Raw genomic sequence first — 16635 nt, forward strand, 5'->3', positions numbered from 1 at the left:
ACCAGGCTCAGACCCGAACTGGGGACAACAGCAAGATAAAGAAAGGGGTTTGGGAGTGTCCATGTCCCATTGTCATCAAGTCTACACCAAAAGCCCTTGAACAAAGGGCTTATAAGATGTTCTCCACCCACCAGAAACTCCCCCCCCCATCTCCATGTCGTAAGTTGGCCTGAGGCTACCAATCACTTTTTCCATCCATCCTTTGCCTTAAGAGGCACCTCATTGGTCAAACCTGAAGGTTTCCATCCAGCAAATGCTCCCATTCCACATTCTACATATTCCACACTCTGCAAGGCAGTCTTTGCCAAGTTTTAAAGCTTTTCCGGATCCATTTTCTGATTGGCGGGCAGGGAAAGGGACAGTCCAAGCAAGTCTTCCTCTACCAGACAGTCATATGAGAAGTTAGAGAAAGGATTATAATGTCTAGTTCTCCTTTATCTCTGAGACATCCCATCAATTGCAGCATTGGTTTTGGGGTTTTATCAAGGGGTTCTCCCAGTTTCTTCCATGACAGCTTTACTTCATTCTGTCCCATAAATGTTTCCTTCCTGCTATTTTTTAAAAAAAAGCATTTTCCCATTTAACAATTGGCTGACTCAATAATAATTGATGGAGAATCTGTCCCATGGATGTTTCTTTCTCCCCAGGGGATTTAAATATTTTTCCCTCTAGCAGGATATTTGGATTCGTAATCTATTGGGAGTCCCACCCAAGAATATTTGCTTCTCCCCAGTTTTTAACCCCCCCCCCCCACTTTTAAACCCCCTCCACTTTTAACGACTTGATTGGGCCAATAATAATTGATCAGGGATCCGTCCTGGGAATGTTTGCTTCTCTCCAAGTTGTTCTTTTCAAAATACTCTCTTTTTCCTTTAAAAAGTCACCGAAACTAACCACAACCAGAATCCATCTCGGATTCTCTCCTGGGCAGAGCTCAAAGGTCACCTGATCTGCAGGAAAAGAAACGAAACTTAATTTTCATTTTCTTTCTCTCGGCGGAGGAGGCGGAGATGGCGACCGAAGGGTCCTTGCAGGATTTCCTGGAAGAAGCCACTTGCTCCATTTGCCTGGACTTTTTCCAGGACCCCGTGCTCATCCCGCAGTGCGGCCACAACTTCTGTCGGGACTGCCTGACCCGCAGTTGGGGGACGTCGGAATCGGAGGCTTCCTGCCCCCAGTGCAGACAGACTTTCGCGCCCCGCAGCCTCCTCCCCAACAGGCAGTTGGCGCGGGTGCTGGAGGAGGCCAGGCGATGTGGAGGGATTTGGGGCGAGGAAGGAGGGAGCTTCTGCCCGAAGCACCGGGAGCCCCTCAAGCTCTTTTGTAAGGACCACGAGACCCTCATCTGCCTGGTCTGCGACCGATCCAAAGAGCACGAGGGCCACTCGGTGATCCCTGCGGAGGAGGCTTTCCAGGAATACCAGGTAGGAGTCAGCCAGGAGGAATCGCTGCGGAGGGGCGTCCAGATCCTTCCTGGCGACCCTTCGACTAATTCACTTGCTTCCTCTGTTGTCTGCAAATTGGGTTTAGCCTGGCGCAGATGCCAATCAGAACCAGATTGGAGATGTGGTTCAAGGAGCTTTTATTGAAGTACTTCATCAAAAGATCTCAGCAGCTAAAGGTGCAAAGACCTCAAACCAAATGCAAATACAAATTTTATATAGTTCAGATTAAGGAAGTTAACACCCTAAGAATCAATGGGTATATCTAGTTTAATGAAAAGAAGGACTAGGGGAGACATGATAGCAGTCTTCCAATATCTCAGGGTTTGCCACAAAGAAGAGGGAGTCAAGCTATTCTCCAAAGCACCTGAGGGCAGGACAAGAAGCAATGGGTGGAAACTAATCAAGGAGAGAAGCAATTTAGAATTAAGGAGAAATTTCCTGACAGTTAGAACAATTAATCAGTGGAACAGCTTGCCTCCAGAAGTTGTGATTGCTTCAACATTGGAAGAAGAAATAAGACAACCATTTGTCAGAAATGATACAGGGTTTCCTGCCTGAGCAGGGGGTTGGACTAGAAGACCTCCAAGGTCCCTTCCAACTCTGTTATTCTATTCTATTCTATTCTGTTCTATTCTATTCTATTCTCCTCCTTGATATATTGCATATTTATACTAATAAGATTTCTTTTCAAAAGAGCTGTGTATTTTATTATTATAATAAACTAGAAGTTACGAAAGTTTTCGTCTATGTGTCTTAGCTAGAATTCTTCTAATGAAATCCTTTTTACTTGTAACTTTTTGTTGCTAGGTAGTAGTGTCCCACCATTCATTACTGGTCTTATTATATTCATCTGCAACTTTCTGCCTCCATCATTCCTTTAACAAACGTCTCTAATTCCAACCCGAAACCTTCACATCTGTTCCTGTAATTTTTTGAAGACAGATTTACATCTGTCTTCTTGACGTACAACCATTTTGTGACCGTTCAAAGTTACAACACCATTGAAAAAAGTGACTTATGACCGTTTTCACACTTATGACCATTGCAGCATTCGGTGGTCATGTGATCAAAATTTGGGCCCTTGCCAACTGCCATGTGTTCATGATGGTTGCATATAGCAACAGCGATAGCACTTAGACTTATATACCGCTTCACAGGGCTTTACAGCCCTCTCTAAGAGGTTTACAGAGTCAGCATATTGCCCCCTACAATCTGGGTCCTCATTTTACCCACCTCCAAAGGATGGCAGGCTGAGCTCAACCTTCAACCTGTGAGATTTGAACTGCCGAACTGCTGGCAGTCAGCTGAAGTATCCTGCAGTACTGCACTCTAACCACTACACCACCTTGGCTCTTAATATATCTTCTAACTGTGTCTTCCGTCCGATGTAATTCTTTATGGAAAAGAAACTCAAAACTTGTATTTTCTCTTCAGATGAAGGTGGAGGATTGCCTGAAGGCTCAGAAGGAGCAGAAAGAAAAGATAGCTACATACAAAAGAGACACAGAGGAAAAAGTGCAGGAGATGCTTGTAAGTATGGATCCAAAGGTGAGGAACTTCTGCGTTAATAGGAAGGAGAACCCCATCCACCACCTTTAATACTAGGCAGCCTGTTTGTAAGTACAAGTTAAAGGAGAGTCAAGATAAAGACGGTGTTAGGGCAGAGAACTTGGTCTTAATCTGGGGATTTAGATGTCACCATTGGCTGAATGAGTCACAGTTGGGTTTAAGTGCACCTGTCCCATGAGCTGTGTTTTATGCAATGGGTTTGGTCTGCTTAATAAATTATTGCAACCATATTTCATCTTATGGAAAACATTGTGAAGTCAAATATTTCTCTCTCTCCTTTTTTTGGAATCCCTGATTGTCAAGAAAGGTTTCATGAGAGATCATTTAAACTGGAGCCTTTTTTTTTCTTTTTAGAAATCCCCCCTCCGCCCATTTATTGGTGTCAAAAGAGTTTTTTTTTTCTCCCTAGGAAATTCTCCCATCTCATTTCTGGATTCTTCAGGGAATCTGTTATAACAATAAAAATAATTACGTAAACATAATTAAAGTAAAATAAAAATATGCCTTTTGTTCTTTCTGTCATCTTGTTCTAGGACCTCGTAGAAAAAGAGAAAAAAAATGTAGTGTCTGAATTCAGAGAGCTACAACTCTGGTTAGAAGGACAGGAGAAGCTTCTATTGACTAGAATGGAAGAAACAGAGAAGGATATTATTGGAAGAAAGGAGAAAGGTTTGGCCAAGCACATGGAGGAACTCTGCTCTCTTGACCATCTCATCCAGGAGATAGAAGAGAAGCTTCAGCAACCAGCCAGCAAACTCTTACAGGTCAGGCAGGAAGTGGAGATCATAGAATCCTAGGGCTGGAAGGGACCTTGGAGGTCTTCTAGTCCAATCCTTATACTATAGTCCCTTATACAATCTTGAAAAAAATTGTTGTCCAAACTGTTATTGGAATCCTCTAGTGATGGACCACCGAGAACTCTGAGAGGGAAGCTGTTCCATTGATTAATAATTCTCACTGTCAGGAAATTCTTCCTTATTTTACATTGGATCTCCTTGTGATGACCTTCCACCCTGTGCCTCTTGTCTTGCCTGCAGGTGGTATGGAGGGTAAATCAATGCCCTTTTCCCTATGAGAGCCTTTCAAGTATTGGAAGATGGCTATTGTGTCTCTCCTAAGCCTTCTCTTCATTAGGCCAAGCATACAGTTCCCTTCGCCATTCATTGTACTTTTTGGTGTCCAGAGCCCTTATCATCTTTACTGCTCCTCTCTGCATTCTTTCTAGAGCCTCTTTTTTGTATCATGGTTTACAGAGTGGTGTATAGAGTTTTGTATCAGTGATGAAATGGAATAGACTGTTTTATCCCTTCCACAGAATACTCTTTTTGACTCTCCCCCACACCCAAATTTATTTGAAATTATACTGGAAAAAGGTACAAATGAAAAGAAAGGACTAGGGGAGACATGATAGCAGTGTTCCAATATCTCAGGGGTTGCCACAAAGAAGAGGGAGTCAAACTATTCTCCAAGGCACCCGAGGGCAGAACAAGAAGCAATGGGTGGAAACTAATCAAGGTGAGAAACAACCTAGAACTGAGGAGAAATTTCCTGACAGAACAATTAATCAATGGAACAACTTTCCTCTGGAAGTTGTGAATGCTCCAACACTGGAAGTCTTTAAGAAGATGTTGGATAGCCATTTGTCTGAAATGGTATAGGGTTTCCTGCCTAGGCAGGGGGTTGGACTAGAAGACCTCCAAGGTCCCTTCCAACTCTGCTATTGTATTGTATTGTATTAAAATAAAGAAAATAGGAAAATGGAGAGGGATAAGAATGGGAAAGAAGTGTAGAATAAAGGGGGGGAGAAGCATTGACTTCCAACATTTTTTAGCACAGTATATAATATAAAATAAAATTACAGCCTCAACTTTTTACTTTTACATCTTTAATAATTATTAGCCATGTCTATCAAAAAAAATTAGTCTAATAAGCAATGTCAAGCATGAAGAGTTCTTTTTATTTTCCTCGAACAAAAAGTTCAGAAGCAGTTTCTAAGTGGAAACAAACCTCCATATCTAATGAAAGCAGTCAATTTTTCCATCCATTCTTCTGGATGGTATGAAGAGTAGAGGTAATCCTTGACTTATGACCACAATTTAGCCAGAAATTCTTACTGCTAAGCGAAACAGTTGTTAAATGAATCTGGCCCTATTTTACAACCTTTCTTGCCACTTGTTAAGTGAATCACTGCAGGGTTTAAGTTGCTAACCCGGTTATTAAAATAATACAGCTTCCCCATTGACTTTGCTTGTCAGAAGGACACAAATTATGGTCACATGATCCTTGGGACACTGCAACCGTCATAAATATGAATCAGTTTCCAAGCGGCTGCCTTTTGATCACGTGACCATGGGGATGCTGCAACAGTCTTAAGGGTGAAAAATGGTCCTAAGTCAGTATTTTCAGTGCTGTTGTAACTTGGAATGGTCACGAAATGAATTGTTGAAAGTCGAGGACTACCTATAATGGCTAATATTAGGGATACATAATGTAATTCAGAAAAAGCAGCCCATTTGAAAAGCAAGAATTCAAAGTTCTGGTCACTGTCTCTCTTTATTTTTCACAATTTGAGGTTCCTATTAACCTATTAGGGGATGTGGTGGGTATTATTTTTAGGGTCTCCCCCTCCGCTTAAACTCCAGGGCGAGGAGAAACCCAACACTGATGACCTCCTACAAAATATTATAACCGCCTGGATTTTCCAAAGGGCCTTGATTCTGGAAGTATAAATGCAGGGGATTTTTTTTATCCTATTGATGGACTATTTCGTTTTTCCAATATTGTAATTGTGTTGGATTCAACTGGGGTATAATTTTTCTTAGACAAGAACGTAAAAACAATACCTCTCTAAAAGAGGTTGAACTGTTTGGGAAAAAAGAGGAATGGGTTTTTTAAAAATTAAATAAATGTAAGTACTTTATATGTCTGTTAGTGTCTGATTGTCCAGACGTTCAATTCATGTATTTTGTGAATGTAAGATTTTAATTTTATGCATAGGTTCGTCTTTCAATGGTTCGTCTTTATATTTTAGGACATTGGAGGCATCTTGAAGAAGTAAGTAAATCCACCCTTTTCTTTACAGTCTCAGGGATCAGCAGCTCCTCCAGCAGTTTTCCTATTTTGGAAAGTTCTTTTTCTATTTAGCAGTATTTGAATGTAAAGGTTACGTACAGTATTTTCAGGGCTTTTTAGTTATTTCCTCAAATAACTTCAACACAATATAATTAGCAATATTTGATACAATTAATTATTATGGTTGGTTTCACAGTCAGCCAGATGTTTAGATTGAATTTGGCATTTTTATCCACCTATTGAGTCCTTCCCAATAAGACACAGATATTTGATAGTTTTAAAGGTGTCATTGTAGGATGTAAGCTCTTTCAAGTAATGCAACTATCATAAATACATGTCCGTTGCCAAGCACCCAAATTGTGATTACAGGGACACTGTGACAGATGTGAAAAGGGTTGTAAGTCAGTTTTTTAAGAGACGTTGTAACAGGTTGCTAACAAATAGTCATAAACTGAGGGCTACTTGTAACTGCATTCATCTCTATTAAATTTCATTCCATCACTTTTAATCCATCAAGATCAGTTTGTGTGTTATACCCATCTTCTAGGTTGATTACCTATCTCACCCATATTAGCCATTTTCAAATTTGGTAAAATACAATCCATTATTCCCCCCCCCCCCAAGGGATCCACAATAATTGTAAAGTGGAGGGAGTTGAAAACTGAAGTGGCCACTACTAGATATCTTGCTTAGCTTGATGAAGGTGGATGAGTGCAGTTTTGGGCCAGGATCCACTGAATCGCCATAGTGCCCATATTTGAATGGCTAGCCAAAGAAATGACAAGAAACAGGGCCCTTTGTCAGTCAACAGGAGTGCTGATTTACCACCAGTTTAAAGGGTACTTAGGATATGAGGACGGGGCAATACAAAAAAATGACAATCAATGATTTAATAGCTGGGCATCAAGACCCCACTTAATGATTAAAAGCAACAGAGGCACCACATAAACAAAATGTCTAGAACAGCTCAAAGCACACATTCGAGAGAGAGAGAGAGAGAGAGAGAGAGAGGGAGGGAGGGAGGGAGGGAGGGAGGGAGGGAGGGAGGGAGAGGGAGAGGGAGAGGGAGAGGGAGAGGGAGAGAGAAGTTCCCTGAGGATGGGCTCCAGCATGAGTCCAAAAGTTTGGAAGAATAAACCTCCTTGTCCCAGTGACCCATTCAGATTGGATCCTGTAGACAGCCAATCCTCAACCACCATCTGATGTTTTAGAAAGCTGCTTCCATTGGCAGGATGATAAACAATGTTCTTTTGTCTTGCCAGGTACCAGGCTAAGGAAACATATGAGAATCTGGAGGATTTACTTCTAGAGCCGAAATGGACAATCTGGAATCACAGTGATATGACTGTGCTTCTGAAAAGTGCCATGAAAAAACTGAGAGGTAAAAAACAGCTGTCGAGGTTTTACGCTGGATGACATTTTGATCCCAGAGCATCCAAGAAAGATTCTAGGTCGGTGTCAGGGAGATCAAAGAGGGATCAATTTCAGAATCAGCGGAAGAGACACCCCCATTTCTCTGGGGAAAGGCCTTGTGTCTTGGCACCAACAGGGGTTTTCTGGTTTCTCTCGTTAAAGATACAATATAATACAATAGCAGAGTTGGAAGGGACCTAGTCCAACCCCCCGCCTAGGCAGGAAACCCTATACCGTTTCAGACAAATGGCTATCCAACATCTTCTTAAAGACTTCCAGTGTTGGGGCATTCACAACTTCCGGAGGCTGTTCCACTGATTAATTGTTCTAACTGTCAGGAAATTTCTCCTCAGTTCTAAGTTGCTTCTCTCTTTGATTAGTTTCCACCCATTGCTTCTTGTTCTACCCTCAGTTGCCTTGGAGAATAGTTTGACTCCCACTTCTTTGTGGCAACCCCTGAGATATTGGAACGCTGCTATCATGTCTCCCCTAGTCCTTCTTTCTCTTAAGCTAGACATACCCAGTTCCTGCAACCGTTCTTCATATGTTTTAGTCTCCAGTCCCCTAATCATCTTGGTTGCTCTTCTCTGCACTCTTTCTAGAGTCTCCACATCTTTTCTACATCGTGGCGACCAAAACTGAATGCAGTATTCCAAGTGTGGCCTTACCAAGGCATTATAAAGTGGTATTAACACTTCACGTGATCTTGATTCTATCCCTAGGTTGATGCAGCCTAGAATTGTGTTGGCTTTTTTGGCAGCTGCTGCACACTGCTGGCTCATATTTAAATGGTTGTCCACTAGGACTCTTAAGATCCCTCTCACAGTTACTAGATGTGCTACCTAAAACTGGGAACTATCAGCTACTCATAGTTGACCATTTACAGGTGGTCCTCGACTTACCACTTCATTTAGTGACCATTCAAAGTTAGAACAGCACTGAAAAAAGTGACTTATGACCATTTTTCACACTTTATAACAGTTGCAGCATCCCTAGAGTCTTTTGACTTACATTCGGATGCTTGACAATTGGTTCATACTTATCACGATTGCAGTTTCCCAGGGTCACGTGATCGTCTTTTGCGATATTCTGGCAAGCAAAGTCAAACGGGAAGCTAGATTCACTCAACAACCAGGCTACCAATTTAATAACTGCAGTGATTCACTTAACAAATGTGGAAGGAAAAGTCATAAAATGGGCTAAAACTCATTTAACAACTTTCTCACTTGGCAATGTAAATTCTGGGCTCCGTTTTGCTTGTAAGTGAAGGACTATCTGTATTCTTTTATTTCCCAAATCCATATTCACTGATCACCAGGGAAGCAGAAAAAGTTTCCACTAAATATAATGGATTGTATACAGGTAATCCTTGGCTTATGGACATTGTTGTTGTTAGTTGCGAAGTCGTGTCCGACCCATCACGACCCTATGGACAACGCTGTCCATGGGATTTTCATGGCAAACATACTGGAGTGGGTTGCCATTTCCTTGTCCAATGGATCACATTTTGTCAGATCTTTCTGCTACGACCTGTCCGTCTTGGGTGGCCCTGCACGGCATAGCTCATCGCTTCATTGAGCTGCGCAAGCCCCTTCGCCACAACAAGGCAGTAATCCATGAGAAGGGGCTTATGGACATAGCTGAGCCCAAAATTTCCATTGCTTAGAAAGACAGTTCTTAAGTTAGTTATGCCCAATATTACAAACTTTTTTTTGCCACACTTGTTAAGAAAATCACGGCAGTTAAGCCACCCAGGAAGGTTGCAGAGGACAATCCTAAAACCATAGGATGCTGCAACATCGTATATACAAGCTGGTTGCCAAGTGCCCGACTTTTGATCATGTGACGGTGCGGATGCTGAAGTGGTCATGAGCGTGAGAACCGGTCATATGTCACTTTTTTCTGTGCCATTGTAACTTTGAATGGTCATTGCGTTGTTGTAAGTTGAGGGCTACCTGTATATGGAATATACACAGAGGACTACCTGTATACGTATATATGGCAGTGATGGCAAACCTTTTTCGCCTTGGGCGCCAAAAGCATGTGCGTATTGTGCGGCTCCTGCATGCTTGCGCGCGGTCCCATGCCCACATCCATCATTTAATGCCCCCCTGCGCTGAGCCCCCTGTGCATGTGCCCGTGACGCCCCACCCCCACCCCACGCATGCGCGCACAACTTTCTTGGAGACTGGGGAGGGCGAAAACAGCCTCCCCCAACCCCCGGAGGCTCTCCGGAGGCTGGCAATGCCCTCCCAGAGCCTCCGTGCAAGCCCTGTACTTACCTGGCATCGCGTGGAGACTCCTGGGAAGGGGAAGGCAGCATGGCTGGGCCAGCCAAAAATCAGCTGGTCAGCATGCGCATACATGCTGGAGCCGAGCTTGGGCAACGGCTCACGTGTCGACTGATATGATGGCACGTGTGCCATAGGTTCGCCATCACGGATATATAGTCATTGGTGGATATACCGTGTTTTCCCGAAAATACAACAGGGTCTTATATTTTTTTGACCCACGAAATATGGCCTTGGGCTTATTAGAGGGGGAGGGCTTATTGTTTTGGGGTTGCCGGGTGGCTGCTCTCTTGTGAGCGGGCTCCCGGAGAGCCGGGCACAGCCTCGGGCGAAGCAGCCATGAGGTGACCATGCTCATGAGCAGTCATCCGGCAAACCCTGTCTCCAGCCGGGCAGAGCACCATTCACTGACCTAAGAGAATCCCTAAGGCACCAAGCCATGTGGCGCTCTGCCCGCCCCCCAGCTCCTGCGGCTTGGCACATTCGGGATACCCCCCCAGGTCAGTGCACATTGTATGAAGGCAGATATCTCTTTAATGGCTTTTACACTCTGACGATGTTAGCAGTGGCTAACGAAGGCTCGGTGAGCAATGTATTTTAAATATGTATTTTATATTTTAAAAGTTCCTGAGATCATAATGTCTGCTTCTTTTACACACACACACACACACACACACTGACATTCTTGCTTGTAGCTTATTTCTTATTCCCTTATTTGAGTCCAAGAAAAGGAAATCAAGCTATTTGTAGGGAGGCCCTTCAGTTGCTCCAATTCCAGTGATGAGATGCTGAATCCCTCCCTTTTTCTTCCCCAGATACTCTGAAAAGTGGACTTCATCTACAGAAGGGTAAATATTATAAGAATTTAAAAGAATCTCAGTCGCTTGCTGTTTTAAGCTCTGATGCCAGTAACTCAAAAGAGAAACATGATAGAGTGGCAATGAAAGAAGTATAAGATACCTTAAAGATTATGAAGATCCAGTAAACATAACCTACATCAGTGATGGCAAACCTTTTTCGCCTTGGGTACCAAAAGCCTGCGCGCCCACACTATTGGACCCGCCTGCATGCCCACCCCTATAATTTAATGCCCCCCTGCTCCGGGCCCTCAGGGCAGGGAAACACACGAGGCGTTGCTGACAGGACAACGTCTCGTGTGCCCTCAGAAATGGCTCTGCGTGCCGCCATAGGTTCGCCATCGCGGACCTAGATAATTGAAGTCAATCTTGGTGTAGAATGAAATATCTGGACAAATGGGAAACTTTGGGCTGGTATTGAAAATAATGTAGAATCCTCTTGATTTTACTGCCTGATTATAAGTTGGTGAGAGACCAGGTCTTTGGGAGCAGAGAAGTTACCGTATTTTCGGAGTATAAGACGCACCTTTTTTCCCCTCAGAAAAGAGGCTGAAAATCTGGGTGCATCTTATACATCGAATACAGCATTGTTTGCCTCCCAAAGCCCTGCCCACTTCACCAAAATAGCCATGCATACCCTTATGGAGGCTTTCAGAGAGCTCCAGGGGGCTGGGGAGGGCAGAAATGAGCAAAAAAGAGGGTGTTTATGGCCCCTCCAGACCCAGCAGCACTCTATAAGTCTCCATAAGGCTATGCATGCAATTTTTTTTGACGAAAGACAGGCTGTTTTTGGGAGGTTTGCAGAGTGCAAAAACTTTTTTTTTTCCTTTTGGAAAGCTCTTTAACTGATTGATGAGAATTACATTGATCAAGTGCTGTGCCAGCAGAAACAAAGTCTTAGGTGCTGCAGATTGTCAGCGATTTCCTTCTCCAGCACATGGATAAATACACCTGGAAACATCTACCTACCTACCTACTCTCTCTCTCCCTACCTACTGTATTTCTGTCTGTCTCCCTCTATCTACCTACCTACCTACCTACCTACCTACCTACCTACCTACCTATTCTCTTTCTCTCCCTAACCTATCTACTGTATTTTTCTCTCTCTCTCCCCCTCTATCTACCTACCTACCTACTCTCTCCCTCTCCCTACCTATCTACTGTATTTCTGTCTCTATTTCTCTCTCTCTATCCCTCTACCTACCAACCTACCTACTCTCTCTCCCCCTACCTATCTACTGTATTTCTCTCTCTTATCTCTTTCTATTTCTCTCTCTCTATCCCTCTACCTACCTACTATATTTCTCTCTCTCTCTATTTCTCTCTCTATCCCTTTATCTGCCTGCCTGCCTGGCTGCCTACCTACCTAACTACTCACTCTCTCTCCCTACCTATCTACTGTATTTCTGTCTCTATTTCTCTCTCTCTATCCCTCTACCTACCAACCTACCTACTCTCTCCCCCTACCTATCTACTGTATTTCTCTCTCTTTATCTCTTTCTATTTCTCTCTCTCCATCCCTCTACATACCTACCTACTGTATTTATTTCTCTCTCTCTCTATTTCTCTCTCTGTCCCTTTATCTACCTACCTACCTACCTGCTTACCTGCCTACCTGCCTACCTACCTACCTACCTACCTACCTACCTAACTACTCACTCTCTCTTCCTACCTACCTACTGTATTTCTCTCTCTTGCTCTCCCTCTCTATCCCTCTATCTACCTACCTATTTTTTTTTTAATTTGCCTCTTCAAAACCTTGGTGCATCTTATACTCCGGTGCGTCTTATACTCCGAAAAATATGGTAGGTCCTTTGGGTCAAAGCAAATAGCAAAGTTGGAACATTAGGGTTGTCTCCATCTTGAGGGCCATCAAAACTGATGAAAGTAGAGGTTTCCTATGCAAGATTCCCCCCCCTTTGTACATGCTTGTGATATCCTGATGCTCGTAGAGCATGGGTTTCAAACTTGATCCCGTCATGTGACGTATGGCGACATTTTTTTGCCTTTGCGGAGCCATAGTGGCCGTGGCCTCCACATGACATATCCGGCCCATGGGCTGCCAGTTTGACAGGCCTGTCGTAGGGAAAAGGGTAGAACTTCCTCACATTCCATCATGTGCCCCAAGTCCGCCAGTTCAGAATTGAAACATGGCAGCCTCTTGTCCGCCTGGTCTCTGGATTAAAGCTCCCATTTCTGTTCCCGCTTTGGTCCTCCCAGGAACTTGCTGAAGGCAAAGCCAACCACTCTTCACTTCCAACCCAATTCTTCTCACCTGCAAGATGGAAGCTAAGGGGAATTGTGTAGGGATGCTAAAAGGGGATGAAGCACTATAAAGGGGTTGGAAAAAAAAGGGGGAATGCTTAGGTGCTGTTTAAATAAGCAGTGAATCTTCCATTCCTGGAGGGAGTGATTAGAAACCGAACTCAGAGAGGAGGTTGCAGGGTTGATATCTTGGTCACAATAAACCATGCCTGCAGCTGAAGCTCTTCTTCCTTCCTTTCCCACTTTCAGTGAATGTAATTCTGGATCCAGACACAGCCCATCCTGACCGCCTGGACATCTCCGATGATCGAAAAAGTGTCAAAGGACATAAGCCAGCTAAAACAATATATCTTGTCCCAGACCCCATAAGATTTGTATATAATCCTTACGTCCTGGGCTATCAGAGGTTCTCAACAGGGAGACATTTCTGGGAAGTTACGGTAGGAGATACAGCAGGATGGGGTGTAGGGGTTGCCAAAAAGCAACCGAACGTAATCAATGTTGATGGGCAGACCAGGCACTGGCAGGTTAGGAAATGGGGAGGGAAACACACGATCTTCTCTCCTTCAGCACGCTCGGAACTGGTCCTGAGTGAGGAGCCCACGAGGATCCGCATCTCTCTCAACTGCGAAGGGGGACAAGTGAGCTTCTTTGATGCCAGGACCGCAGCTCTGCTCCATACATTCTCAGACGCTTCCTTGGTTGGAGAGACCCTTTGGCCCTGTTTCTATTTGGATGATGGTGCCTGCCTGACACTCCCCTAAAAGAGGGGACCTCCATAGACAAAACTTTGGGAAAAAATCCCTATTTGACAAGCTTTAAAGCAGAGGTTCCTTAGCTGTTTGCTCGCTGTACTTTAGCAGCAGCCCTTAGACTTATATACCACTTCATAGTGCTTTTACAGCCCTCTCCAAGTGGTGTACAGAGTCAGCATATTGCACTCAACAATCTTGAGTCCTCATTTTACTCATCTCGGAAGGATGGAAGGCTGAGTCAACCTTGAACTGGTGAGACTCGAACTGCAGCTAGCAGTCAGCTGAAGTAGCCTGCAGTGCTGCACTCTAACCACTGCACCACCTCGGCTCTTTCCGTAATGTTGGATGCTACACTGAGTGGCTTGTGGTTAGGTGGCCTTATAAATTGAAGGAATTGCTCAATCAATCATCAATCTATAAAGGAATAGCCTGACCATCATTGAGATGTCCTGTAGCAGCTTTATAGGTTTTAGTGTCATGTGTTCACGTGTATCAATATTAAAGACTACCTTTATCTTTAATAAAGATAAAGTCGATCCGAAAGGTCAGCAGTTCGGTGGTTCGAATCCCTAATGCTGCATAATGGAGTGAGCTCCTGTTACTTGTCCCAGCTTCTGCCAACCTAGCAGTTGAAAAGCACATAAAAATGCAAGTAGAAAAATAGAAACCATCTTTGGTGGGAAGGTAACAGTGTTCCGTGCGCCTTCAGTGTTTAGTCATGCCGGCCACATGACCACGGAGACAGCTTTGGACAGCGCTGGCTCTTTGGCTTAGAAACGGAGATGAGCATCGCCCCGTAGAGTTGGGAACAACTAGCACAGATGTGCGAGGGGAACATTTACCTTTACCTTAAGCAAAAGGTAAAATGTTTTCCTGTGGGAACCAAGGTCATTCTAACAGGTGCCTGAGAGAGGAAGAGAGCAGTCCCCAAGCAACTGGCTAGCCTCTCGATTGGACCATGTGACTGATGTTTTGGGGAAAGGGGGAACTTTCACTTTTTTAATTAGGTGAAAACCACAGGAACTTTCAGAGACGGTTTTCACCAGTTGTGCCAAAATGATGTATCCAATAAAACTGTTCTTTGAGGAATCTACCTGTTTCGGAATTCTGCTTTCAATGGGTATATTACTTGGAACGCTGGCACAAGGATTACATAGGTTCTCGCAATCTTTCCCTGCTTTTCTCCTCCTTCCCTTACCACTTTTTTATTTCCTTTGAAATATACACATAATTGTCATAATTTGAATAAACCCTAGCTTTAGGAAGTACTAAACACAATATAAGCAGCTTGAAAGCACGTAAAAAAATGCAAGTAGAAAAATAGGGACCACCTTTGGTGGGAAGGTAACAGCGTTCCGTGCGCCTTCGGTGTTTAGTCATGTTGGCCACATGACCATGGGGATGTCTTCGGACAGCGCTGACTCTTTGGCTTTGAAACGGAGATGAGCACCGCCCCCTAGAGTTGGGAACGACTAGCACATATGTGTGAGGGAAACCTTTACCTTAAGCTTTACAGCAGCGGTTCTCAACCTATGGGTCGCAACCCCTTTGGGGGTCAAACAACCCTTTCACAGGGGTCACCTAAGACCATCAGAAAACACATATTTTCGATGGTCTTAGGAACCAAGACACCTGCGTGGCAGTGTTTGGAGCCAGGGGAGCGGCGGCGGCTGGTGTCAGCAGGTGCTGCCTTGTGAAAGGGAGGGGCTACCTGACAGGAGTGGCGGCACAAGGACAACCGGCACCCAGCCAATTGCGACACAAGAGGCACTGGTGGGCAGATCGGATGGTTGCACTTGATAAGCGGAGGGGGGAGAATGGAGCACCTGAGCGCCGGTGAGGCAGCGCCCTGAGAGGTGGCCAGGCTGAGCTCGGTCTCCCAGCAGCGAGGGGACGGCGGAAAGAAGGTGCCGAGAACCAAGGCAGGAAGGATGGTGACGATATCCCTTCAGTCCGCAGCCTCCTCTTCCTCAGATACTTGGAAGTTCACACGTGCGCTCTGCAGCAGCTGGCTCCAGACGTTTGGGTTTTCTCTTTTCTGTAAAAACTTCCGTCCATTCATAAGGAGACCCACCTTCGTTTGCTTCCCGCGATATCTGAATGAATGGGTGGTTGGAAAACTTTGGAGCGAGAGGATTTCAGGAATTTAGGGGGGAAAAGGTAGCCATCACAAAACATCTTCAGCAGCCGCTTTGAAAAAAAAATAACGCAGTACATCTTTTTAGTTTTAAGTTCTAAGCTTCCATGCTTAGAATAAAATGGAATGGAATAGGAAAATGGAATGGAATGGGAATGAAATAGGAATAGGATGGAATAGAATAGAATGAAATAGGAATCGAAACGTTTGTTGGTGAAGTGATAAGACACAGAAAGAATTTGTCTCCAGTACACCAACTCACAGTGTAAATATAAACTGCAAGTAATAGGTCATAGGTCATAATAATAGTTACAATCATTAGTTACAAACAACAATTGATAAATCATAAAGAACCAGTAGGACAAGATGAAAAACAGGAGGGGATATCCAACCTAGTACTGTATTTCTCTTCGACTCATTTTTTTTTTACTGTCTGTCTTCTCTGTTTCATTTTTATTTTGTTACCAACTGAAATGTTTCATGGACTTTTTGTAACAAGGTTAGAGGTTATATTATATTATATATATTATTTTCATTAGCAAACCATTTCACAATATATAATTACATAGTGTTTTTGTGATTAATCACTATGCTTTAATTATGTTCAATTTGTAATAATGAAAATACATCCTGCCTATCAGATATTTACATTACGATTTATAACAGTAGCAAAATTACAGTTATGAAGTAGCAACGAAAATAATTTTATGGTTGGGGGTCACAACAAGAGGATCTGTATTAAGAAACAATTAAAAGAAATGAAGGAAGAAATTAAAGAGAATCAAGTCTAAATTTATAAGAACTCACAGAGACTGGACCTTGTGGAGGGTG

General features: G+C 43.6%; 2 protein-coding genes across 2 annotated transcripts in view; both read left to right on the plus strand.

The window, feature by feature from the left end:
• LOC309381358 (uncharacterized protein) overlaps positions 1-14721 on the plus strand; it is a 69424-nt gene extending 54703 nt beyond the window's left edge. Inside the window, exons 11-16 of the mRNA XM_081932278.1 lie at positions 2880-2975; positions 3548-3778; positions 6046-6068; positions 7349-7467; positions 10606-10638; positions 13162-14721. Coding sequence (XP_081788404.1) covers positions 2880-2975; positions 3548-3778; positions 6046-6068; positions 7349-7467; positions 10606-10638; positions 13162-13676 — 1017 coding nt within the window. The 3' untranslated portion in view covers positions 13677-14721. The remainder of the gene's footprint in view (positions 1-2879; positions 2976-3547; positions 3779-6045; positions 6069-7348; positions 7468-10605; positions 10639-13161) is intronic.
• LOC309384218 (zinc finger protein RFP-like) lies at positions 1007-1589 on the plus strand (the record flags this gene model as incomplete). Its single annotated transcript, XM_081937459.1, has 1 exon — positions 1007-1589. Exon 1 carries the CDS (start codon positions 1011-1013, stop codon positions 1587-1589), a length of 579 nt encoding a protein of 192 aa, XP_081793585.1. The 5' UTR covers positions 1007-1010.
• Positions 14722-16635: the final 1914 nt, after the last annotated feature.

Source organism: Natrix helvetica (assembly GCF_964273705.1).
Source record: "Natrix helvetica genome assembly, chromosome: 1".
NCBI classification, from domain to species: domain Eukaryota; kingdom Metazoa; phylum Chordata; class Lepidosauria; order Squamata; family Natricidae; genus Natrix; species Natrix helvetica.